At 39.6% G+C, this 27834-nt stretch overlaps 1 protein-coding gene and 1 pseudogene across 1 annotated transcript; both read left to right on the top strand.

Moving 5' to 3' along the window:
* Positions 1-1504: 1504 nt before the first annotated feature.
* Positions 1505-3249, top strand: LOC149253683 (benzyl alcohol O-benzoyltransferase-like). Its single transcript, XM_089456893.1, has 2 exons — positions 1505-2042; positions 2176-3249. Exons 1-2 carry the CDS (start codon positions 1611-1613, stop codon positions 3082-3084), a joined length of 1341 nt encoding a protein of 446 aa, XP_089313019.1. The 5' UTR covers positions 1505-1610; the 3' UTR covers positions 3085-3249.
* Positions 3250-10502: 7253 nt separating this feature from the next.
* Positions 10503-27834, top strand: part of LOC149253682 (uncharacterized) — a 36471-nt pseudogene continuing 19139 nt past the window's right edge.

Here is a 27834-nt window from a genome sequence, read left to right as displayed (position 1 = left end):
CCTGAACTTTGATGGGCCACGAAAGTTTTGGCCAATTAGTTCTTGTGTTTCTGATACAAACAGCTCAACACAAGTTGCATCAGGAGACAGCAGTACTGAACATAAAGGGGTTTGATGCACTCCTCTCATTAAATGAATTCTTTTCTGGCTGGAAAATGTAAATGAATCAGATCTTTACCTGGAGGCAAATGCTGTGACCAAGGTTGAGAATAGGAATGAGTGCCCCTTTTTCGACTGTGTACAGGAGTTTAGCAGCATGCTCCTTCCTAACTGTAGCTGACAAATGCTTAAAAACAGAGTTCCCTTGCTCTAGCTTCTTCTCAGCATCTAGTACGGTTTTCGTGACTTGCCCACTCAATGCAGCTACACGTGCATTCTTAGGCTGAACTTAATGCAGGGACTTGCTGCCTCGCAGCTTATCTTGTTTATATATACACACATCCATCATGGTAGATGGATCATCAACAGTAGATAGTTTATCATCAATTTGGATTAATGTTTTGAGAAACTTATGCAAACTGCAAGCTCTCCTTTCTACAAATTCAACCATTTTTGTAGTTAGTAATCGTCTACTCATTCCTTCATTCCTTTTTCGTCGTGGGTACTCCGTTGGTCGCCTTCCAAACTTTAGCCCTCTTCGTCATTATTAGCCGTTTAGACGGCGTTCATGCTCCTGGGGAAAATCTCACAGCCACTCTGTTTACCTTCGACATCTCTATCAGAGTATAAGGCCCGAATATCTCGCATCATTTCTCGACGGGGCAGGGTAGCGTTACTTTAGGGTATATGGAGTCGTGCCCCAGATGACCATTCCTCCCTCTGCCGACCTTCTAGAAATCACTGCACCGTCCATCTTGATACTTTGCAGGGTTAAAATTTGATGGGTAAATTGTTCGTAAGATTACTGTACTTCTGGTTGGTTGCGAATCTCCTACGTCGTTGGTTTTTAATTACCTACCTGGTGCCTTTTCTTTCAATAATCATTAATGGTTTGACAGTGCCTTTTCTTTCAATAATCATTAATTGTTTGTTAACTTGTCTAGTTCAAGAATGTACTACCTGGTCTGTGAAACTAAACATCTCACCTAAAAATTAAACCCTACCATATCTTTTCCACCTAAGATTGTAGTACCTGGTCTGTGAAACTAAATATCTCACCTAAAAATTAAACCCTACCATATCTTTTCCACTGAACGATTAGACCACCTCCTCCACTAAAAACAACTCCAGCTCTAATTCCACTTTATAAATAGCTCTCCCAATAACCAGGGTACCATAGGGCATTAAATGTCTGGGTATATGCATGCTCTATAACAAAATAATACACAGCCCTTACTTTTAATTTATGTAACCACCAAAGACGGTGTGTTATTTTGTTATAGAGCATGCATATACCTAAACATTTAATACCCTATGGCAGGCTGGTTAGCCCTTGCCCTCACTCTTAAATAAATTTATAATTAAATAAATTTATAATCTTATAAATAGGTGTTACATTATGCAATCTCAGCAGCTATCCTTCATATACTGTATTTCTCTTGCTTCAAAGTGTCTAACACCGTTGGGCTATTTCTTCCGGCTTTGGCTGAGTATCGAAAATTTGATCTTTCATGGCATCTCTGCACTTCAAAGTCACAAGAAAGCCAGCCGTCCTCATCGCTCCTTCCCGGCCTACTCCAGAAGAGTTTCTGTACCTCTCCAATATCGATGATCAACCGACCCTGAGATTTCATTGCCCCGTTGTTCAGTTCTATCGGTTCGACCCATCGAAGAAGGGTGAGGATCCCGCCCGAGTTATCAGAGAAGGGCTGGCCAACGTTTTAGTGATCTACTACCCTTTTGCTGGAAGAGTCAGAGAGGCTCCCGCCGGAAAGCTCGTGTTGGAGAGCACTGGAGAAGGCGTGCTGTTTGTGGAAGCCGATGCGGACGTTGCTCTGGAAGAGTTAGGAGACCTCCTGCCGTCTTTTCCCTGCTGGCAAGATCTGATGTACGACGTGCCGGACACACTGACTATTACCAATTCTCCTCTCCTTCTAATTCAGGTTCGTTCAATCATGTTCTGACTCGATATCTTTTTTATGTTTTCAGTTGTTATGGCGCATGGTGGCATTGAATGCTTTTTCTTCCAATCGAAATTGTGACTTCTAAACGTACCATGGGGTCTCAAACTTCCAGGTAACGCGTCTGAAATGCGGAGGGTTCATATTCGCCATCACTTTTAATCACACCATAACCGACGGACTTGGCCTCGTTCAGTTCATGAACGCTCTCGCCGAAATGGTGAAGGGGGCTACGAGGCCTTCGGTTCTCCCTGTTTGGAAAAGAGAAAACCTCCGACCCCAGGCGAATCCCGTTGTCAAACTTCCTCACTATGAATACGATCAAATAGAAGACAGAGATCGGAAAATGGTGCCACCTAACGAGTTGATCCACAATTCGTTCTTCTTCGGACACAAGGTGATCGAGTCGCTCAAACGGCAAGCAGTAGGTCAATGCGAGTACTCAACGTTTGAAGTTCTATCGGCCTTTTTGTGGCGTTTGAGAACAAAGGCTTTCCAACTGCACGCGGAGCAGGAAGTTAGGTTCATATTCACCGTGAATGTCCGCACGAAATCGCACCCGCCGCTTCCTGGAGGGTTCTACGGGAATGCGATAAGTCTTGCATGCGTGAGGATGACCGCAGAAGAGCTGACAAACAAGCCGCTGTCTTTCGCTGTGAAATTGATAAACGAAGCGAAAACGGCTGTGAACGACGAGTACATCCGATCGGCGATAGATTTGATGGAACTGAAGCGGCGCCCTCACTGCACAGTGGTGGGCTCCTTTTTTGTTTCAGACGTTACCAAACTCGGCTTGAGAAATGTTGATTTCGGGTGGGGAAGAGCAGTCTACGGAGGTCCTGCAAGAGGCGGGGTAGGAGCAGTGCCCGGTCTTGCCAACTTTTTAATCTCCCATCGCAATAAAAGTGGCGTGGAGGGGATAGTGGTTCCCATTTGCTTGCCCTCTGCTGCCATGCGAAGATTTGAAGCAGAAATCAGTCATGCTATCGAAAACACTCCTCCTTTTGCGCGTTCTTATATCTGAAAAGTTATCGGGTGTTACACAAAATCTCACATCAGGTTGGCTTTAGATGGGTTTGGATTTGAATTGTTTTCGTAAGACTTCGTTATCTTGTGTAATTCTGTTGCTAATTAGGAATAGGCATGTTGTATCTGCATTAGTATGTAATGTTTATCGCCTATGAAATCAATTGCCCGTTTTAATCTCATATATAATATATGTGAGGTGTTCAGACGTTATTAGTAAAACATGTTTATATGGAAACATCTAAATTGGAAATCTTATAACATTATTTTGCATGATACAACGCATATTACATTATATTTAATATTTCTAAATTTCTAAGTTAATCAGAGTAATTAATAGGAAAGGTGGTATTATATTATGTTTAAATTAGCATAGATTTATTTTAAATATTGATTTAATATGAAATGAATTTAATATGAGCAGATTAATTTCTTCATTCATATATTTTTTTATGAGTCGATATAATTTAAATATTTTGTATAATTATTTAATTTTTCTTACTCAAAGATAAAAATTGTATATGTATAAATTAAATTGTAATTTAAAATTGTTAAAATAAAATTTAAAAATATATAGAAAAAATTTTGTATTTAAATTATTTACAAATTAATTTAAAATAAAATGAAATTAATTTATATTAAATTACAAATTGTTGTGATGTTCTTTCAGATTAAATACTTATGATTATTTTTTAAAATTATAAATATGAAAGAAATATATTATAGTATTTTAATACATTATTGTTAAAATCCCCTTTATTCACTGCATTTAATCATAACTATAGTTACTATAATATTTCTAAAATTAGCCCCAAGGGTTAGCTCAATCGGTCAAGTCGGGGCCTCGCCAATGGGAGGTCACAGGGTCGAAACCCGAAAGCTCTTGGGGTTAGGTCTGTGGTGACCGAGGGGTGGACCCCCTTCGGGTGGGGTCCACCCAGATTTATCGAACCTGGAGTAGCGGATCAACTGACCAGGGTCCGTGAACCAGCTGAAAAAAAAAAAAATTAAATAAATAAATAAATAAAAATATTTCTAAAATTAAAAAACATTTTAATATTTTTTTTAATTTGTTTTTACTTAATAATAAAATATATTATAGTATTTTAATACATTATTTTTAAAATCCCATTTAACTATAGTTACTCTAATATTTATAAAATTTAAAAATATTTTAATATTTTATGTTTATTTTTTTTTTTCCCATTAGGAAAAAGTCGTAATTTCTATTAAAAGGGAGAAATTACATTTTGCAGATGCATGTTGCATATCCATATGTGGCCTTTAGCCAGCCAGAGTTCATCAAAATTTTACCTGAGTGTTCTAGATCTCCACGCAGGGAGTCACTATGATATATATACAGGAGTTATAAACCAAAATAACTTACTCCACGCAGGGAGCACTGTAACAGTCATGATAAACAGTAGCATATGTAACCATATTACAAAAAAGATAACCAAAAACATGTCGAATGTTATGAATGGGTTGGTGGCCCATTCATGTGCTGATCTATATAGGGCCGGTGGTAGTATTGATGGATGGATCCATCAATCTGTTCCTGTATCTGCCATTGCTCTAGATTGTTGTTCGCTGCTTCTTTGGACAGTTTGTCCGCTTCTTCGTTCTGCTCCCTGTAGATGTGACGACAGTCAAAAGAAACAAAAGATGAGATCAGTCTTTTGGCTTCGTCAAGGATATTTCTCAAAGAATAAGTATAGCAATGTGCTGTAGAATTTATCCAATTGCAGACAATCTGTGAATCGCCAAATAGTTGTAGGTGTCTACATTGTTTTTGTATTGCAAAAAATATAATATGCTTGGCTGTGCTGAGTTCAGAGAAGTTGTTTGTGCCCATATGGTATTTGATTTGAATCTTGAAGTAATGGGAATCATTCAGGTATAGGATAGCACCCCCACCGCAGCCGTTTTCCTGGGCAGAGCCATCAAAGAAGGCCCATGGCTTAGTTCGATCGATGATGGGGGGAGCAATATTGCGAGCTGGTCTGTGCTTCTCAGTCGAAGGAAGTAAGTTGTAATCAGCGATGGTGTGGCTCAGGATGGAAGGCCAGCTTGGGAGGCGATTTTCGAAGATGATGCGATTACGAGCGATCCAAATGGCCCAGCAAACGAGGAGTGGTAAATTTGTGAGTTTGCTCGCATGGTCTCTGGTCCATGTGCTCCAGGCTTCCTTGCAGGTGGTGCCAATCCAATCCTTGTGATCAGGAATATGAGCAGATATGCTGTGCCAGAACGTTTGAGTGACTGAGCAGCGGATGAAGAGATGATCAGTGCTCTCTTCTTCACAGCAACATAAATGGCATCTGAAGGGGCCGTGGAAAGATCTCTTCAGGAGATTTGATCCCGTGGGTAATTTGTCATGAATGATATTCCACATAAGTAAGCGGCATCGGGGCGCAGCTTGTAGCTTCCAAATCAGATTCTCACAAGGATGAGTGTCCGGGGGCTTATACGGTTCCATGAGCTTCAGGTATCCTTCTTTGGGAGTATAGTGACCGTGTTTAGCGATAGCCCATATGAGTTCATCGGGTCCTTCCGTTAATCTGATGTTGGCCTGAGTGAGGGCCTCTGTGAAAGCGATCCATTCAGGTTGCCACTGTATCGGAATGCCCAAGGCCTCCGGTGAGAGCCAGGCCTGATATAGGAAACCAGTATTAGCATTGTCCCCAATATGGTTAATGTGGGTAATCCCCCTGTCGTGTAGGTGTCTGATAAGGTCATCAGAGAGTCTGTGATGGTTACCGCATCCGACCCAGGGGTCCATCCCAATTCTCACGTTCAGGCCACTCTTAATGCGCCAAGTGATACCATCCCTGAGAAGTGGCAGGGAGAGTAAAACGGCCTTCCATATGTTTGAGATGTTGGGGCCAGGGCGGTGATGTTGTCGGAACCAGTCCATGAGATGGAGGGGTCTGATGTATTTGGCTTGAGCCACCCGAGACCAGAGGCTGTCTGATGTGAGAAGTAGCCAGCCCAGTTTAGCAGCAAGGGCTTTTGCGAATAGATCAAGGCGTTTGATGCCCCATCCACCCCATCGCTTAGGTCTGGCTATGGTATCCCATTTCACCCATGCAAAAATTCTCCCAGGTTGCTGTCCATTCCATAAGAATCTGGTGCAAATGCTCTGTAGTCTGTTAAGTACTCCACGGGGGATCCAGGCCAGTGTCATCCAGTATACTGGCGTGGCTTCGATGACTGCTTTAATGAGAATGAGGCGCCCAGCTCTGGAGAGGTATTTATGATACCAGATATGGAGTCTCTTTTCTACTTTTGCAAGCAGCCAAGTCCAATCTGCAATCTTGTATCCGAGGGGTTTTAGCCTGTACCCCAAGTACTTGATACCCTCGGATAGCCTGGTTGAGGTGAAGGGAAATCGCTGAGATGCAAAAGTAACTTCGTGGCGAGTACATCCCTCGGCCGTTATTGTGGATTTGCTGTCATTGATCAACATACCCGTAGCAAGCTGAAAGAGCAGAAAAATATTGTGAAGTGTAGTGGTGTCACGCAGACCTCCATTGAGGAAGATGAGTATGTCGTCTACAAACAGAAGGTGAGTGAGATGGAAATCATTGGATATGCATATACCCGAGAGCTGTAGTCTATCTTTGGCAGATGTGATCAGTCGACTCAAGCCTTCCATAATCAGGAGGAAAAGAAGAGGGGAGAGGGGGCAACCCTGTCTGAGACCTCTTTCCGAAGTAAAGAAAGGAGTGGCTTCTCCATTGAGCAGAACACTGTAGGCAACATCAGTGATGCAGCTCATGGTCCATTTAATATATGGGTAAGGGAAACCCAGGTGAGTCAAGAGTAATCTGATATATAACCAGTTTACTCTGTCAAATGCTTTAGATAGGTCGACCTTGAGGATCAGTCCCTTGAGCTTTTTGGTATGGAGGGAGTGGAGGAGTTCCTGGGCAGTGGCAATAGCTTCATGGATCTGCCGGTGGTCAAGGAAGGCAAATTGCTCAGATGAGATATGTCGAGATAAAATAGGCTTCAGACGGTTGGCGATTATCTTTGCAATGATCTTATATAGACAGTTGCAGAGAGAGATGGGGCGGAAGTCATTGAAAGAAGCCGGCTGATCCGATTTGGGGATGAGGGCAATGAAGGTGGATTTGATGGCTGAGGAGATCCTACCCGATTGTCTGCTAAGCTCAATGACTTTCAAGAGGTCATTAGCTAGCAAGTCGAAAAAGGCAATGTAGAATTCTATGGTCCATCCATCGGGGCCTGGACTTTTATCCTTTTTGAACCATTTGATAGTTGCTTCTAGCTCAGCTAATGTCACCTCCTTAGTGAGCTCGTCCTGTTCCTCCGGGTCGACAAATCTGGGAAATTTCTCAGCCACTCTCATAATATCGAGTATGTTTGCTTCCCTGGGAGCTTTATATATGTTCCTGAAGTGGTCAGTGGCTAGCTGAGTAAGGTGCCTCTGGGAGGTGACCAAGCGGTCCTGTTCATCTTTCAGTTCCCATATAGTATTGATAGCCTTTCTCCCGTTGGCAAATCTGTGATAGAAACGGGTGTTGTTGTCTCCTTCCGCGAGCCAAATGGCTCGGCTGCGGAGTCTCCAGCTTTCCTCCCTGTCCTTCAGAATCTGGGATCTCTTAAGAATGTGTGACATATATAAGTCCTTTCTTTCTTGGGATGGAAAGATGCCACCATCCTCTTCTTCGTGAGCAGCAATGTAATCCTCAGCCTCCCTCAGGGCATGATCATCACGGAGTCTCTTTTGGTGTGCCCAGTCCTTAGAGATCCTTTTGAGATCCGATAATTTCCTGATGAATCCCTCAGTGAAGTGAGCCTCCTCCTCGATGGGGTGGCTCTGCCAGTATTCTGTGACCAACTGTATATAGGATGGGTCTTTCAGCCAGGAGGAGTTAAACTTGAAAGGGCTTTTTATCTTTTTATGAATATCTGAGAATTCCAAGTATATTGGTCTGTGGTCCGATATGCCACCAGATCCCACCCATTGTCTAATTCGAGCAATCCTGTTGTGGAGGGATTCTTTAATAAGGAATCTATCGAGTCTTCTGGCCAGGCTCTGATCTCCACTCCTGTTGTTTGTCCATGTATATTGCAATTTTGTCATGGGGGTATCAATCCAGTGGTGCTCCTCCAGTAGGGTGGATATGGTATCCGAGAATGGGTCAGTCCTGGCAGCATGACCCCATGTTTCACTGAAGCCCAATGTGAAGTTCAAGTCCCCTCCCAGGATAATGTTATCCTGTTGAAGGAGAGCAGAGTTTAGGAAAGAGTGCCAGAAGGTTGCTCTCTCAGAACATGGGCCATATACATTAATGAGTCTGAGCACTGATTCCATAGACTGAATGTAGGCATCGATGCCTATGAACCCCCTGCCACCCCAGGTGTTTATAACCTTCAGCGCTCTGTTATTGATTCCAATAGCAAGGCCCCCCGATCTTCCAGATGCATCGATGGCGTGGAAGGTCCAGTTGGGAAGCCAGGCCTCGAGGGATGGGATGAGGGAGTCTGCAGTACAGAGCGTTTCTTGCAGAAAGATGATGTCCGAAGATGAAAGGGAGAGGAGTCTCCGAAGGGCTAGTTTTTTGGGTGTACTAGCGAACCCTCTGCAATTGAAGGATAGGATCTTCATGACGGGTGAGGTGCAGGGCTTTTTGCTCTAAGGGCCCTGAAGATGGTCTGTTGACGACCAAGAGCGACTTCTGAATCTGCCGCATGTCTAGCTTTAGAGAGGCGCGAGGGTCGGCCTCGCGGGAGCTTCTGTTGAGAGGGGGAAGGATCGATGACTAGCCCAATAGCATCAGTACCAGCAGCTTTAGTCCGGGGACGGAGGGAGTAACGAGGGGGGATCGGGGAGATGGATCCTGGAATGGTCGCCATCGGGAGGAGAGATGGTGGACAAGGCGCCTCGCAGGGGGAAGGGGGGGGAATGGGGCAGTGGAGGGAGGCAGATGCAAATGCGGGAGGAGAGGGAGTGTAAGTCTGATGCAATGTCTCAGATGTATCCAAATCATGCAGAGTAGAGTGCATAGAAAGGGATGAGACAGCTGACATACCCGGTGTATCTTCGACCGCCGGGACAGGAGCTTCTGGGGCAGGATCAGGCGAAGCATGGGCAGGTTCCTCCGCCAGTGTCCCAGGCTGATTGGAAGGAGCAGCTTCTTGATGTACCTGGGTCTCCACAGGGGCCGCAGATGGTGCTGGATTAGGAGGAGTGGAGGGGCGATCCTGAGCTGCACCCTGAGCTGATACCGGCCCTTTTCTCAGAAGTGGACAGTCACGGTAGAGGTGTCCAACCTTGTGGCAGCGGCGACATCTGTAGGGGATACCCTCATAATCAATGATCTGCTTCCTGGAGAAGTCCCTCCATTGTATAGTAATATATTCCAGAAGCCCCCCCTGGTATCCAGATTGATGAGGATCCGCGCGTATGCCATCATGCCTGTGTGGAGGTATGACTTATCATAATCCATGTAGCTCCCAATTGCATTGCCAATTCTACGAAAAATGTCCTCGGACCAATATTGCAGAGGTAGGCCTGGTAGTCTGATCCAAGTGGGGCCAATTCCAATCTGTTCCGTAGCCGGATCGAACATGGGAGTCCAGCGCTTCAGAAGTACCGGAGCATGCTCGAAATGCCAGTATGAGGAGAGTACCCAATTAGTGTGATCAGCTCGTGCGAAACGAAGTGCAAACCATCCCCTCACAAAGGTCTGCACGAAGGGAATGTCAACCAAGTGTTGTCCCCAAACTTCTGTAGCCCAAGCCTTTAAACGTGCAGCTGAGTAATTTCGGCCTCTGATACGACCCACCAGTACCCTGTCAGCAAATTCCATGATGTCGCTCCACTGGATGTCCTCTTCGAGCCGGAGGAAGGTGTCCGCCTCTCTGGATTTGAAGCAACGAGGTTTTTTCCCCAGCCCGGATCTCGGCGGAGGAGGCAAGGGGTGGGAGGAAACGGGGGGAGGGGCAAGACTGAGGGGAGGATCCGCGAAGGGTGCGGAGGGAGGGGGGAGAGGACCAGAGAGGGGAAGGGGGTCCGATAGAGGGGGGATAGCGGTGAAACAACCAGATAGAGCGCCGGTGAGGGGGACGGGATTCGATGATGGAGCGGGATCAGGGAAGGGCCATTGATACGCATCAGTCTGTGAGGAGCTAGGGTTAGGGTTTAGGCAACCCGCTACAAACCCTAGGGAGGCCGGCGAGAGGGGGGAGGTAGACAGAGCAGGCCAAGAGGGGGGAATATCCGGGAGAATAACGGGAGGTTGCGGGGAGCCTCCGGCAGAGAAAACAGCAAAATCATCCGAGGGAGCCGGTAGAAACATACCTCGTGAGCTGGAGGAGGGGGTACGCCAGATGGAGACCCCGCTCAGCGGATCTTCGGTGTAGTCGACAGCCTCTAGGTCTTCCATGGTGCCAGCTAGCAGATCCTCGAAACGGAGAAAACCTCGGAGCACAGGTAACCCGGGAGTGATGCGGTTATCGGCAGCGGATTGTAACGGCGGAGGGCATCGAACGGTGGGGAAGCAGAGCACAGCGAGGACAGTAGCTGCGGATGAGGCGGATGGTGTTTTAGACGGAGGCGCGGCGGTTAAGAGCGTGAACCGGGAGGGTTAACCGGGTACGGGCGCGGCGAGCTGCAGGCGCGAGACCGGAACCCTAACCATGACCGTCGCGAACCGCAGACTCCATCTCCTCCCATAGTGACTTCCTTTATTTATTTTACTTAATAATAAATACATTTTTTCTTTATTGTATTTCATGTCATTTAATTTTTTTTACTATTATTTTTTTAATTGAATTAAATTTATTTTTCAATTAATTTTGAATATAACTATTATATCATTTAACCTATACCTAAAAGAATAAGAATATTATTATCATATATATATATATATATATATATATATATATATATATATATATATTTATTTATTTATTTATTTTACCACTATTTACATTAAAGTATTATAAGAAATATAAACGTGAATCATTAAAAATTCACATAATCACATTAAAAAATATTTTTCCTTTTTAATCACCCGAATAAAATAATAAATAAATATTATTAATCATTAGTTTAAAATTTTCATAAATATTAAATATAAGTTTTTCTTTTAATAAAATTTTATTAATGTACATCCTTCAAAATATATAATTTTTTTGGAATTTCATAAATTTATAGTTCACATGAAACTATGCTAATTATACATACACATTATGAAATCGTTTATTAATGGAATACTAAATTTATCTCTATATATAGAGACTTTGACTAGATTGTTAAACAATTTATAGTTATTCTGGATCTAATGATATTACATTTCCATCTCTTCATCTTCTACATCTATTTCATAGAGAAGCTACCAAAGTGGGGTTTCTGGTTTAGTAACAAAACCCTTGTTCAGTGCCTTTTGGAAAGTCAGAAATCTAGAGTGTTTCCTTCCAAAAGTGATGCAAGATCCAAAATATAAGGTTAAATCTAGCAACATCGAAGAATATATCCAATATATACAAGATCACACTCTAATATGCAAAGTCACTAGTTTATGAAGCTATGAAAAGTATTTAATTTGGTGGATTCTGAGAGCTAGAATTGGATTTGGGGGCAAAAGGATCCTTCACGGTCATTTTCTCTTAGCTTGGAAGAGATATCCAAGGTTTTTGAAGGAGGTCTTTATTTTTCTAATAATGTAGGGCTCTTCATGTAGTTTTGAAGGGGCTGTATAATCTAGAGAGGGAAGACTTGCTATCCGGTGTGGGTATGACTTTTTTCTCTCCCAAGGAACATTGAGAAGAGGAAACCCTTGAAGCCATTGACAATGCCATCTACCATTTTGTCAAAATATCAAAGGCTACAAAGGGAGGGAGATGCGCCTTGCTTGGATCTATGTTACATGAATATCCTCCAACCTCTTCTAGCCTCCATAGAAATAGTGTTTGGAAGAAATCAACATGTCCTCATTAGATGCAGAAGCTACCATGAATACAGGAATATTATTAGGGATTGTCTAATGAATCGCAAGGAATAGACACCCTTCCCAAAAGGAGCTTGATGATTTGGGAAAATTCCCTCAAAGAAGAAGAAATATAAGTGTATATAATACCTCAAATTCTTGCCAAATCTCTAGATTTGGAAATAGACTCGAGCCTTTTTCCTATGTGAAAGAGTCTCTAGAGAAAAACAACATTGAATAAAACATGTAATTAGTAAGAGGAAAATCCCATAACCGTGTATTGACTCCCACATAAGTGGTAGAAAAATCAAGAATGTTGAAAAATCTATTGATGATCATGAACAAAATCCATAACCACGATTAGCCCCTTTTTGAAAGAAGTTCAAACAAATACTACAACAGAAAATATAAATCTAGATGTCTCACAACTCGCAAGAAAAGAAACCAACTAAACTCGGGAACTTAGTCTAGTTTTGGGATTCAAACCAAAGTAGTGAACTAAAAAAACAAAAGAGGAAGAGGAGAGAGGAGTTGCACAATAAGCCATATTAAAAAGGTTGGATTGCAAAGTAGTGAACTAAAAAAACAAAAATGGGAAGAGGACAGAGGAGTTGCAAAATAAACCAAATAAAAAAGGTTGCCAGAGAAATTCACCGTGAATGTCGTCAAGAAATCCCACCCGCCGCTCTCTGAAGGGTTCTACGAGAATGCAATATGTATTGCATGTGCGACGACAACCGCATAAGAGCTAGCAAGCCACTCTATGTTTGGGTGTGAAATTGACAAACAAAGAAAAAACAACTGTGAATGACGAGTACGTCAGATCTGTGATAGATTTGATGGAACTGAAGGGGTACCCTCACTGCATAGTTGTGGGTTCCCTTTTTCTTGCTTCGGACGCTACCAAAATCGGCTTCAGATATTTGAATTTTCGGTGGGGAAAAGCAGCCTATGGGGGTCTAGTAAGAGGCGGGGTAGGAGAAGTGTCGGCTCTGGTCAACTTCTTAATGTCACATCACGAGAAAAGTGGCATGTGGGGAACAGTGGTTCCCATTTGCTTGCCTTATGCTACCTTGCAAATATTTGAAGCAGAAATGAGTCATGCTATTTGAATTTAGATGGAGAAGATAATAGTTATTGGATAACCATTTGAAATAAAACCAATTAACAATATATAAAATTATTTGAACATAGTCATTGAAGTATTTTATAATTTGTTAAATATCACATGTAAACAAAATTCATTACACCTTTTAATGTTAATATTGAACTATATTATCAATATTAATTTAAAATATCACATTTCAACTATTGAGTATTAAGGGAGCTACATATCTCACTCATACTAAAATATGGTAAGCCATTATAAATAAAATTAGAATTGTTTTATTTTTAATTATTTTATCTTTTTGGTATAAAACTAATTTGAAACTAAAGTGAAAATTAAAATATTTTATTTATCACATATATTGAAAGATTTTTTCATGTTAATACATTTTAATTTTTAATTTAAGTATGTTTTATTATTTTTTAATGTAATATTTTAACAACAACTCCCTTATACTAAAGTAAGCCATAACATGATAAAATATTTCTCAGTAACTCATAATTTATATTTATCTAAATATTCTTCACATTTAATGTTTAATTACTTATAAATATTACTCCATAAAAACACAAGCCTTTACATTTATTTAAACCTTAATTTTTTTTAATAAAATAAATATAATATTTGAGGTTTTTCTCTCTATAAATTTTAGAGTTTTCTCTACATAGTCATCCATGCTTAGCTCCATTGGAGGGGACTCTACCCCTTCTTTTAGCTAGATTATTTGAAAATATCATAACAATCATGGATCTAGTTATAATCCCCTTCAATCTCTTCATCTTTGATATCATTTTCATAGACTAGTTGGGGAAGTGATGTTTCTGGTTTCGTAGCACAACCCCCACTTGGTGCCTCTTGGTAAGCTAGAAATCTAGAGAATTCCCTACCATAAGTGGTGGACATGGTACGCATGCTTATTGGCTAGTTTGATGGTTCATTTTTTGTACCACTTGATAATCGTTGGAATTTTATGTACTTCTCACACATTTTCATGAACTCGCCTGAACTAGAATGTTTTATAAGCAACACTTCACAAAAATTTGTACTCATCTTTAGTCAATGAAAAAGAAACACTTGGTTGTTTCTTACTACTCCATGCCATGATCCTGGATCTAAGTCTAAATGCATATCTTGAATTCTGTTTTTTGTTATTAGGATTTCCGACCCAATTTGAATTAGAATAGCCTGTCAAATAAACATTTGAATCATCGTTGTATTTAATACCAAAGTTATCAATTCCTTTTAGATACTAAAAGAAATGCTTCACTACTTTCCAATGGATTTCAAGAGGTTTGACCATGAGTTGACTTAGGATGCTAACTGCGTATGCTATGTTTATCTTAGTTGTGGTGACATAGTTTATACTTCCCACTAGCTAAAGATACAATGTTCCATCCACCTCTCTTGTCACATCAATACCGTAGAGTTTGCCATTATGTTCTAATGATATTGATACTTCCATACATTGGTCCAATTTGAATCCTTCGAGTAGTTGTCTAGTATATTTATTTTGTGTAACCAACTCATGACCAACTTCTCTTCATATTTCAAGAGTTAAGTAGTAATGCAATCCAATATGGTCTTTCATTTCAAACAACTATGAAAATTTTCCTTTATGTTCGTTAATTGACCTTGAAGCATTGTCTGTTATAATAATATCCTCAACCTATAGGGAAATCGTAATAACATGCCCCTTTTGATTTGATCTAATATAGATTATGGTCACTTTTGCTTCTCATAAATCCATTTTGAAGAAATAAGGAATCAATGGTCACATATCAAGATCTTAGTGCCTATTTTAGTCCACATAAAACTTTCTTAAATTTGCAAAGAAAGCACTCTTGACCCTTTTTAACAAACCCTTATGACCAAACAAGATATACTTCTTCTTTTAGTTCCAAATTCAAAAAATAGACTTAACATCTAGCTCATGTAATTTCCATTTATGTTTTGTAGCTAAAGAAATCATCAGTCTAATTGTATTTAACTTAGCTACATGTGCAAAAGATTATTTATAATCAATTCTTTGCGAGTATCCTTTTGAAAATATCATAACCTTATATTTATCTACACTCTACCATCTATAAATTTTGGTTTGAATAACCATTTGGATCCCATGGGTACATTTTTTCAGGAAATTATGTTAATTCCCAAGTATCATTTTTCATTATCGATTCATATTCTTCCTTCATTGAATATCTCCATTTTTTATGTTCATTAGCTTCTTTAAATTTCAAAGGTTTTATGACATCATTGGTTTCATCATTAATGCATAATCTTTAAATGTTACCGGTGGTTGAGTTTGACTAATTTCCCTTCTTAGTGCTTCACTTCTTTCATCTCTCCTCCCACTTCACATTGAATATTTCCTTCCTCTTAGTGTGTTGTGGATGTTAGAGGTGTCCATGTAACTAGATTGTTCCTCCTCTTTCTATTCATGTTTGTTGCGTCAAATTATAGCCTTATAATTTGATTAACATAAATCATCAACCTAGGGCAGGTAAGCTTGTAAGATGTTGCGCAAAATATATGCAGGCTTAACACTATGAGTGTTGATTAATCTAGGTAGTCAATCATACAAAACTAATGACTCTTTCTTGCATCAATCACTTAGTAGCAAAGGCTATAGAGTGGATCAAAATCCCTCTACATCTCTTACGATTGCTGATGATGATTAGGAAAATATACAGAAATCAACTTACAGGAAACTCAAAAATTCACTCAACATTATGAATGAAATCTTGACTAAATGAATTCCACACATTAACAGGAAACTAGTTCATTTAATCAATTGCTGTTGATATATCAGAAAGAGTGCATTAGCTGTAGGAACAAATTATTATTACGTAAGAGAAATAAAATGCATAAAAAATAAACTAAGGGAGTTGTGAGCAAAGCGGCCCCTCCCTTACTCACAACCCCTTCAAATTAGAGGAGATTTCTCACTAAAATAGTCAGAACATATTATTTTGTATTAATCTGAAAAATATACAGTCGAGTACAATATGATATACATTATTAGCTGAAACCAACCCAACAACCCCCTATCATATAAACTAGAACATAATTTATACATTTACAAAAGCCCATATATGGCTCGAAGCAAGGAAGACTACTAATCTAAGCCATCGGCTAATAGTCCTATTACAAAATATCAAATTTATCCATACTGGGTCTAATCCATGGCTAAAAGAATGGATTAGATGAAATGCGTTACATGGTTGTAGCTTTCCTCCAAACGGCCAATGAGAGAAGCTTTGTGAATTTTGGCGGTATCGTTGGAAGATCTGAAATGGCCAATAGAACACCATCCATATGTGATAAATTCCCCACAAAACCCATGTTCCCGTTTGACTTAGATATTCATGGAACATAGCTAACCACCGATGTTGCTGCAGAAAATCTGGGCGGTTACAGGAAATCCGCGGCTGCAGTAATTCTGGAGTGTTTGTAGGAAATAGGATCGCACAACTGTCTACAGGAAATGCGGGCCTATTTTTGAATCAAAACAAATCTGCACAATAACTCTAGATTAGTTGGCATGGTAATTAAATAAAGAACAAATAGCTGTAAGGAATACTTAAAGTTAAGGTAAAAGACACTTTTTCATGTAAATTTTCATACCTTCAACATACGACACCCTTTTGGTACAAACCCAAGTATTATAACCAAAATAGGCATAATAGGGGTTAAAGATAGTTCAAAATGGGAGAGGTAAAGTATGGAAAAAGGTGTCAAAATTTGGGAAAGCCAAGCCCCAACATCTCCCCCACACCTAGCCTCTTGCATGACCCTTATGCAAGAAAAAATGTTGCATCTTCCTCCAAAAAGAAAAAGAAAAGGAAATTATTCCTTATCCCAAGCTGCAGCTACTACATCCAACTCATATGCTACCTCTACCAATTGGTCCAACTGGTTACCACTGGATTCTGCATGAATTTGACCCTTGTATAATTCATTCTTATTTTTCAGATGATCGATCCTAGCCTATTTATTTTCATAATTCGATGCTCTTTCTAGACCCACTCCTCATATTCTTTTTGTATACGCAGGTTGTTCTCTTTTAGGCTCTCGTTTTCCTTTCTCAAGGATCTTTCTGAAATGGTGAGCTCGATGATGATTTCTTCCAATTCCTGTAGAGACCATCTCTTCTTGGGGGTGACTTCCCCTTCGTGATGTTCTTGGAGGGATTGAGGGGACCTGAGGTCCTCCTCTTCTTATTGTTCTCCTACTATCTTATTCCCACTTCGATGCGGCGGGGAGTCCTAAAAGGACATTGCTTCTTCGCTGATGAACTAAACTGACTCAATCATCTCTTTACCTTTGCGTGGGCCATAGTGTTTCTCCTTATTCTTATCCAGTGTCTCGGGAAACATTCTTGCATCCGTAGTATCCTTTATAGCCAACGGAACAACCTAACTTCTGGTAAATCTTTTCGTAGAGGTGGAAGTGCCCACAGTCTCCCTTGTCACCACCACTTCTTCGTCCCTATCTTCTTCCTTCGTCTAGAGCCCAAGGGTTTGAGGCTTCTTCTTCTTTGGTTTTTCTACAGGCTTCTTCTCGGTGGGCTTCAGAGAGTCAAGGTCATCACTTCCTTCCTTCTTTACCAGTGGCCCATGATTCCATGTCTTTTTCTTTCATTTTTCCATTGGTTTTTCCTCTGTAGACTCTGAAGGGTCAGATTTTTTATCTTCCTCTTTTTCCCTTATCTGTAGCCCACGCGTCCGTGACTTTTTCTTTGTTTTTTCTGTCGATGCTTCCTCCATGGAATCTGAGGAATCAGAATCCTCATTTTCTACAAAGTAATTTTTGGCCAGGAACTGCTCCCATGTCCACTTCTTGTCTTTCAAAACCTCTACCAGGATGATTTTCATCAACCCATGGTGATAAACATTTTCCTCTAAATTGGCCCCCCTCTCCTTGGCAGTCATCGACATATTCATCAGAGACATTCTCAAGTAATATGGAAAATTTAACGGCTTGTCATGAAAATGGGTGAGGAGCCGAATGTGAAACAAGAATGCAAGCCCAAAGTGACCTTCACACGTTATGTATTTCTACAGGAAAACAATAAGTTTTGGTACTTACTTTGCAAGAAATCCTACGAAATTCCCTTACTCTAGTCGGGGTCAGAATGTTCTTTACGGAGGAAAGGCGCGCACAAGCCCTTGTTGAAACACTGGTTTTTAAACTAATGTTCTCCCAGCTATGGAATTTTACATGCTTACGCTACCAAACCCTTGATCAAACTGAATTTGACATCCCCAACTTGAGCCTTATCACCATTCAGATTCAAGGCGAAAGATTTTGTGACTTCCGTGTTCTGGTCACTAAATCGCTGGAAAAATGGAAACCACCCTGCTTTTTCCAATCTCTTCTTACTGTGAGGGTCGGCCTCTAGCAACTCAGGCCCTTACGGCTTGAAGAGGACAGGGTCATGAAATTTCGACATGGTGAAAAACTGGAAGATAGGGCGTATGCTCTTCTTTGAAAATATCGGGTTTAAGCTTTGCAATGGACTCGTGTGACAAGGGAGGGCTTATTATAGAAAGTTATAAAAAAGCATGGGATTTTCGAGAGATAGGTCATGATCATGATTCTCATCGTGATCCGACCTGTAGGAAGATATGGGGAGTATGTCTATTGGTCGTGTCAGAATCATCGTGATCAGGCATGGATCTAGAGTCATAATGCATCGAATTACAACCGTGTTTCGCCGAAATGTTGACCATAGTTTAAAAATCATACAAATGTTAAAAATTAAAGAGTTAATTACCCTTTACCTCAAGTGTGTTGTCGCCGGCTGTACTTTACCTTTCTTACCTTCCAACGGTCTAGTCCTTTGGATGAAACGTGGTTGTCCTTGAGATGATAACCCACTTAATAGTTAGATCAGATATGTGACTTCATAATTCATGACCTCGACTAGTAATTAAAATCAGTGAGTACTTTAAATAATTTAAATTAATTCTCTGTCTATGGCTTTTGTTTTTCAGAAAAGCAGGGTGTCGCTGCAGGAAATGGAATTGGGATTGCTGGGCTTTTTGTCGGAAATGGAACTGTGACTGTTGATACTTCTATAGAAAATGAAACCACGAATTTCAGAACTTCTGCAAGAAATCAGACCATGACTTGTGGAGCTTCTGCAGGAAATCAGACCATGACTTGCAGAGCTTCTGTAGGAAATTGAACCATTAATCAATACTTCCACCTCGTTTGTGTACAGTTCACTGCACATGAATAAAGGTGTTGATGTAGAATGTGCAATGAGCTCATTGGATTACCATCCATTGAGGTTATTTGTTAATCAATGTAAATCCCATCACCTTTAATGAGAGCGAGGACCAAGGTACCCTTATGCATCCTATCGGGTGTGAATTAATGAGCTATTGTCGAACCCCCCTATAGGATCCAAAAATCAAGGATCCGTAGTGATTCCCCATTGCTGTTAGTGAGGTAGTCTGTCATTAGGGCATACAAGCTTCAAGGCATCATAAGACTCTGATATTGCACCCAGATAACTTGCTGATGTCGATGGGCCAACATTGTTGGAAGGAGGGCCTTAAGAAATCCCACATCAGTCCAACAGGAGCAATCCAGATTTAGCTTAAAATAAAATTTATTGAGAGCATCCTAAAGAACCTGCTGACCTATAATTTTAACGAGCCCAGTGTAGTCCATGCTCGCCAGATTTCATTTTTAGAGAGTCTGAAATACTTGGAAAAGAAGACTCCGAGGGGGCTCCTTTTCCGTAACTAGTCCATTGGGCCTAGAAAAATGAATAAGCCTATATCCAATAGACATTCCTCTCATGTTTTACCGAGCACAAGGAGGAATAGAGTGAGCTCATTGTGTTAGCGGAAATGAGGAAGAGATAATAGAAGGAATGATCCCTTCTCTCACCATCTTCAGCTCTCTTTTCTTCACAATTTCTTCCGCAAATTCCTCCTTGGATTGGGGTTTTTGATATAACTTGAGTCTGTGCCCATTCACCAAGAAGGTAAAATTCCCATCATTAATGTTTTTAACCCGAATAGATCCATTATAAAAAAAATTCTCAATTTCATAGGGGCCCGACCAATGTGTGTTAAATTTCCCTTTAAAGTTCTTAAATTTTGAATCATACAACAATGCCCAGTCTCCCACTTTGAACTGCTTCTTTCTAATGTATCTATCATTCCATTTAGCTCGTTGTTTCTGAATCAAGTCAGTATGTTGAAAAGCATCCTGCCTAATCTCATCCAACTCATTGAGTTGTAGGATCCTTTGCTGCTAAGCTTCGTCAAGGTCTATACCCATATCTATTGCCATTTAGAAGGTTTGATATGCAATTCAATGGGCAACAAAACTTTGTTTCCATACACCAATTCATACGGAGAAACACCAATGGTATTTCTCCATGTGATCATGTAGGCCCACAATGCTTTAGGAAGTCGGTCAAACCAATCCTTCTTATGTAATTGCGCTGCCTTGGTAAGGATTGTCTCCAACACCTTATTTGTTGATTCCACCTACCCATTGGCCTGTGGATGATAAGGGGTGGACATTCGATGAGTAATATGATATTTCTACACAATTCCCTACATAATATTTGACACAAACTCAGTACCTTGATCAGTGAATATTTCCCTAAGTACCCCAAATCATACAAAAATATCAGAAAGAAGAAAATCTACCACTATTTTCTTTGTTTCTCTAGGTAGTGCTCTTCCCTCCATCCACTTCGTAACATAATCAGTATAAACTAAAATATAATTGTTACCTTTGGACGTAGGGTTGATTGGACCTACAAAATCAAGAGCCCACCTCTCAAAAGGTTCTATGAGAACTTGTGGCTGCAAAGGCATCTCGTCTAATTCTATGGGCGCCCCATTCTTTGGCAATTGTGGCACTTCCAGACATATTCTCTTGCATCTTTGAAAAGACTTGGCCAATAGTAACCTGAGCGAAGGATCTTGTAAGTTGTCTGATTGTCTGCAAAATGTCCTCCACACGGTTCATCGTGACAAGATCTCAAAATTTCATAGATATCATCTTCCCTAACACACCTGCGAATAATCAAATCAGGTCTAGTGAAAAAAATATCTCCCCTCATCCAAGAGTAATCAACACTTTTCCTAATAATTCTCTTTTTCTAATTAGATGAAAAGTAAGGAGACAACTTTCCTGTAGCAAGGTAATTGGCCATGTCTGCAAATCAAGGTGTTTTAAAAGAAATAGCAAACAAATTTTCATCCAGAAAGCTATCATTAACAGGAGCATCCTCACCTGCATGGTTGAGTCTAGATAAGAAATCAGCTACCTGATTTTCCTTGCCAGGCCTATCCAATACTGTGATGTTAAATTCCTACAACAACAAAATCCACCTAGTAATCCTGCCATTAGTAACTGGTTTATTCATGAGATATCAAATGGCAGAGTGATCGGTGTCTACAAAAACTTCATAGCTCATGATGTAATGTCTAAACTTATTAATAGAATAAATCACAACAAGGAGTTATTTTTCAGTTACCGTTTACTTCAGTTTTGCAGGAATTAAATTTTTACTAACATAATAAATAGCATGGGTTACAGGATCCTTTGTTTGTCCTAGTACTGCTCCTATGGCTGAATTAGAGGCATCAGTGGAAATGTGAAAAGGCAATTTCCAATCTGGGCCTCTCAAGACTAATGCTGAACAAAGTTTTTCCTTGAGTGTATCAAACGTAGCTTGACACTCATCATGCCAATGAAATTCAACTTCTTTAGTCAATAATTTAAATAATGGAGAGGCTACCTTTGTAAAATACAAACCTTCTATAGTAGCATGCATGTCCAAGTAAACTTTGGACTCCCTTCTGATTGGTTGGTGGGGGCATCTTTGCAATGACTTACATTTTCGCCGAATCAACTTTAATTCCTGCAGTAGAAACATGATGACCAAAAATAGTACCTTCGTCCGTAATCATAAAACATTTTTCATTACTTAATGAGAGATTAGTTTCTCTACATCTCTACAAAACTTTCTCAAGATTATGTAAAGCTTCTTCAAAAGTATCACCCATGACTATAAATTCATCCATATAAACGTCTACGCAATCATGCAAAAGATCAGAGAAAATACCAATGACCGCCCACTGGAATGTGGCTGGTGCGTTGCATAGACCAAATGGTAATAAAGTATATGCATAGGTGCCCCAAGGACATGTGAATGTAGTCTTTTCCTGGTCCTCTGGAGCTATCCTAATATGACAGTACCCAGTGAACCCATATAAGAAGGAAAAATATGTTTTTCCTGCTAAATTGTCCAATACTTGGTCTATAAAAGGCAAGGGAAAGTGATATTTCAAGGTTGACTTCTTTAGTTCCCTGTAATCCACACACACTCACCATTTACCATTCTTCTTGGGGATAATAACCAATGAAGATACCCACTGACTATCCGAGATAGGATAGAGGAACCCTACATTTAACAATTTTTGCAATTCATCTTTCACAATTTCCCTTAGAGCGGGGTTCATCCTCCTTTGTGGCTGTCTCATAGGCTTGGCTTTATCTTCTATATAAATATGATGAATGCATGTGTTTGGGTGAATTCCTCTCATATCTATGTATTCCCAAGCAAAAGCATTTGAAAAGTTTTTCAATGCTTGAATTAACTGTTTTTCCTGTTCACAGGTTAAGGCAAAATCAATATTCAAAGGTTTTTCAGGAAAAATTTCAACCACTTTACTCCCCCATTCAGTCATGGAATATGTAGGAAATGCAGATAATAAGGCTGAATGTAGTTCGGCTACTATACTATGCTCATGAAAGTCCTGCAGATTAGTAATGAAATCTAAATTATGACTAGATTGCCCTTCTTCCTGTTGCAAAAAATCAGGATTAGAAATACAACAATTTATCAAATTTTCTTCTGAATTATCTTTAAGGCTCATGGCTTGGGCAATTGTCAAAACTGGTCGGGTACATTCTGAATCATGCTCCTCTTCTTCAACCCAATGTGTATTTTCTGATATTAAAAGAGGTTGAGCAGGGGATACAAATTAATATGTTTTATTTCAGTCCGATGAGTGATGGTCATGTTTCTAGAGCTACACCCTATGTAAGAATCTTCCGTGGCTAACCACGATCTCCCCAAGATCAAAGGATTCCCTCCTAAGTTAGTTTTGGGTTGAATAACGTAAAAATCTGGAGGATACTTCCAGGAATCCAATGAGATGACAATGTCTTCTAATACCCCCTCTGGCTTTACCTTAGACCTATCTTCTAGCTCTAACATGGTAGGAGTAGGCAATAAGTCAAAGGTTCCTATTCTAGATAAGATATCCACAGTCATCACATTAATGACTGCATCCAAATCAATTAAAGTGTTTTTTATAGGATTTCCATTGATAAAGGTTGTAACCATAGGGATTCCAGGGTCTGCATATGTTTTGGTAATGTATCCAGTAGACATTAAACTTGCAATCTTTCCACCTACTTGAATTGTAGAGAGTTCTCTCTTTTGTCTTCCTGGTCTCTTGGTACATAGCTCCTTTATTGTTTTGGCATAGATTGAGATATCTTTAATTGCTTCCAACAATGTGATCTTAATGCATATATTTCTCAGTTCAGACACAAGATCAAACTCGGTTTGTTTTAGTTTCATTTCCAACCTCTCTGGAAAAGGAGGCTGGATCGCATGGGATGAGGAAGGTTCTTGTAGCCTTGAAGTAGGTTGCTCTGTTGGTTCAGGTGTGGTTTCAACTTCAGGCATTTCTAGAGTATCTTCCTCTATAATCTCTTCAATTCTTCCAGGCTGAGTCACCACCTTTCCAGACCTATGCTGGATTTCCGGCAACGACACAGGAAATTCATGTAACACAGGAAAAAAAAATTCCTATAGTGACTGTGGTGCAATGCAGTAGGTAGGAAGAGTGGCATAAGTGACCAATCCAATGCTGTGAGCAGATTGGATGGTTTTATTATTGGGGTTAGATACTGGTTGGGTAGGAAGTTGCGTAGGATGAGGTTGATTTGGTGGGGTAGGCAACTGAAGTTGTTTTTGTTGAGGTTGAATCATTTGTTGTTGTGTGGGCTGCGGTGAATAAAAGTTTTGAGAAGAAAAATTTTGAGTGGTAGGGTAAGAAAAGTTCCCCTGCCAAGGCTGTTGTGGAGGCAAAGGATGCCATGGCATTGGAATATTCCACATCTAATTTTGAGTATAAGGAACTTGATAATGCGACTGAGCCAGACCTGTAGCACTTGGTTTCCAAGGTCTTTGAGGTGCCATTATCAGTGGAATGCTCTTCTTCATAGATTCGGTACACCTCTATACTATCTGTAGGACAATCCCTCAAGGCATGCTTCTTCCTGCATTTCGAATAGAACACGGACAAGGATTTCTCCAGTTCCTCCTATTTTTATTGTTTCTTCTTAACTTGCAAAACATCCAATTGAGAAGATAATGTACTAATAATATCAGTTTTAAAATTTTCAAATAAATTACCTGTTTCAGCTATGGTTACTGCAGCTTTAGCAACTGACTTGACAAGCCTGGAAAAAGTATATCTTGTTCCTCCTCCAACTTTATAATTTCCTCTTGAATATTGCCAACATATTTCACAGACCTCATTATAGCCCAACTTTGATATGTCACTTCCTCCCATTAAGTTCAAAATCTCCAGAGATTCTGGTCTAATTTCTCTGAGAAAAATTGTTCTTTTAGTATCCTTGCTCAGTTGATTCATTTTTAATCTCTACAGGTTATAATGAAATCTCTCCACCAAGTACTCAAGGCTCTCCCCCTCCTTCTGAGTCATGCAAAAATCTCTTCTCTGAGGTCCTTAGTCTTGCAATAATCTTGATATTTCATTAAAAATACCTTTTTCATTTCCTCCCAAGTTGTAATGGAGTTTGAAGCCAACCACAAAAACCACCTGAGAGCTACATCCTTCAATGTTGCAGGAAACAACTTCAGGTTCTGAGCATTGGAAGAGTAGTCATAGCTCCTGCATAACACATCAAACTTGAATAGAAAGGCATCGAGATCTTCACTGGGAACCCCATGATAGTTAGGCAAGGTTGAAGGAGGAATATTCTTCATCTGAGTAGCTCCACCAGTCTCCGTGATAGGGAATTTGAATGTGACCAGTTCTTCTTCCTTCTCATCTTATCCATGTGTGTGACTAGTCCCTTCTTCACGAGCCATTCTGGACCAAAAGGAAATGGGGCATTTGTAAACTACATATTCTACAGAATCAATGGTTTGAAATTCTAGTTCTTGAATGGGATTTCCAAGGAATTCCTTTTCAGGTTGACCACTGAGCAAAGATGTTGTTTTCCTTGTGACAGGAGATTCAAAATGGGAAGCAACATAAGATTTTCTTGCATAAGCTAGTACTGTAGAAGCAGGAATATGTTTTGGGCTCTTTTTACGACCACAGACCTCCTGTCCAAACTCTTCTTCTCTTGTTGCCTTATATCTTGTAGACTTATTTTTCCTTTCCAATGTATTAGTAAATGAAGTGATGCTCACACCGCCATAAAAGTCATTTGTAGATGTTGGACCCAATCATCTACTATGAAAACAAATTCAAAATAAATTACTTACCAAAAAATCAGGACATGGCTTTGGCGAATTTCTGACCTCCTCTGGTGCATAGGCTTTTCCCTTCGTCTTACCACTTCGACTCCCCCAGCCTTGAAAATTCCAAACAATGCATGTAATACAAAAAACAACACTTCAGTATTATCCCTTTAGCACCTCCCCAACAATGGCGCCAAAATGTTGTGTCAAATTATAGACTTATAATTTGATTAGGGCAGGTAATCTTGTGAGATGTTGTGCAAAATATATGCAGGCTTAACATTGTGAGTTCTCATTAATCTAGCTAGTCAATCTTACAAAACTAATGACTCTTTCCTGCATCAATCACTTAGCAAAAAAGGCTATAGAGTGGATCAAACATCCCTCTACAACTCTTAAGATTGCTGATGATGATTGGGAAATGATACATAAATCTACTTACAACAAACTTAGAAATTCACTCAACATTATGAATCAAATCTTCACTAAATTAATTCCACACATTAACAAGAAACTAGTTCATTTAATCAATTGTTGTTGATATATCAGAAAGAGTGCATTAGCTGTAGGAACAAATTATTATGACATAACAAAAATAAAATGCATAAACACTAAACTACAAGAGTTGTGAGCAAAGGGGGCCCTCCCTTACTCACAACCCCTTCAAATTAGAAGAGCTTGCTCACTGAAATAGATAGAACATATAATATTTTACTAATGTGAAAAAAATACAGTCGAGTACAATCTGATATACAGTCTTACCTAAAACCAACCCAGCAACCCCCTATCATATAAACTAGAACATAATTTATACATTTAGAAAAGCCCATATATGGCGCGAAGCAAGTGAGACTACTAGTATAAGCCATTAGCTAACAGTCCTGTTACAAAATATCAAAGTTATCCATCCTGGGTATAATCCATGACTGAAAGCATGGATTAGATGAAATTCATTACATGGTTGTAGATTTCCTCCAAACGACCAATGAGAGAAGGTTTATGATTCTAGGTGGTATCGTTGCCAGATCTGAAACAACCAATAGGACAACATCCATATGTGATAAATTCCCCACACAACCCATGTTCCCGTTTGACTTGGATATTCGTGATACATAGCTAACCGCTGATGTTACTGCAGGAAATACGTGGCTACAGGAATTCCAGAGTGTTTACAGGAAAGAGGATTGTACAGTTGTCTACAGGAAATGTGGGCCTGTTTTCGAATCAAAAAAATATCTGCACAAGTACTCTAGATTAGTTGGCATGGTAATTAAATAAAAAATAGCTAGTTGTAAGGAATACTTAAAGTTAAGGCAAAAGACGCTTTTTCATGTTAATTTGCATACCTTTAGCATAATACACCCTTTTGGAAAAAACCTAAGTATTATAACCAAAATAGGTATAATAGGGGTCAAAGATAGTTCAAAATGGGAGAGGTAAAGTATGAAAAAGGGTGTCAAAATTGGGCAAAACCAATCCCAACAATTTTTATCATTTTCTTCCTCTTTAACATCATCATACTAGTGACGAATATACCATGCATCATACCTATCATCCTTATGGCATTTATCTTCTTCAAGTTCAAAAAATAACACATCTCTACTTGCAAAATTGATTTATGTGCAACGATCAAATAACATATATGCTTTATTCTTGGAATAGTAACCAAATAAAATACACTCTATATCTTTTGTATCAATTTTCCTCCTATCTTCTTTCATAAAATGAAAGAATTCTTTACTTCCAAATATTCTTAGATGACTTACTATTGGTTTATAACAATAAAGTTCTTCAAAATAAGCCTTATTATGTAAACTTTTTGTTGCACTTCGATTTTTCAAGTAAACAACAGTGTTAACAAATTCAAACTAAAAATAATTGGTAAGTTTTGTTACCTTTTAACATGCTATATGCACATCCTACCAAGGTTTTGTTCTTCCTTTACGCTACTCCATTATATTGTTCAGTATATGGTACTATGTATTATTGTAAAACTCCATGGAACTTCTAGTACTTAGAGAATTCATTTGAAATATATTCTTCCCTTTGATTTGATCAGATGATCTTGATATATTTTCATGTTTTCTCTTTAACCAAAAGTTTTAATTCCTTAAAATATTTAAATAT

Source organism: Pinus tabuliformis, chromosome 7 (assembly GCF_031772625.1).
Source record: "Pinus tabuliformis cultivar Carrire ecotype Pingquan chromosome 7, CPIR1, whole genome shotgun sequence".
NCBI classification, from domain to species: Eukaryota; Viridiplantae; Streptophyta; class Pinopsida; order Pinales; family Pinaceae; genus Pinus; species Pinus tabuliformis.
The sequence above is the reverse complement of the archived record's forward strand: the minus strand, read 5'-3'. Positions and strand labels throughout refer to the sequence as shown.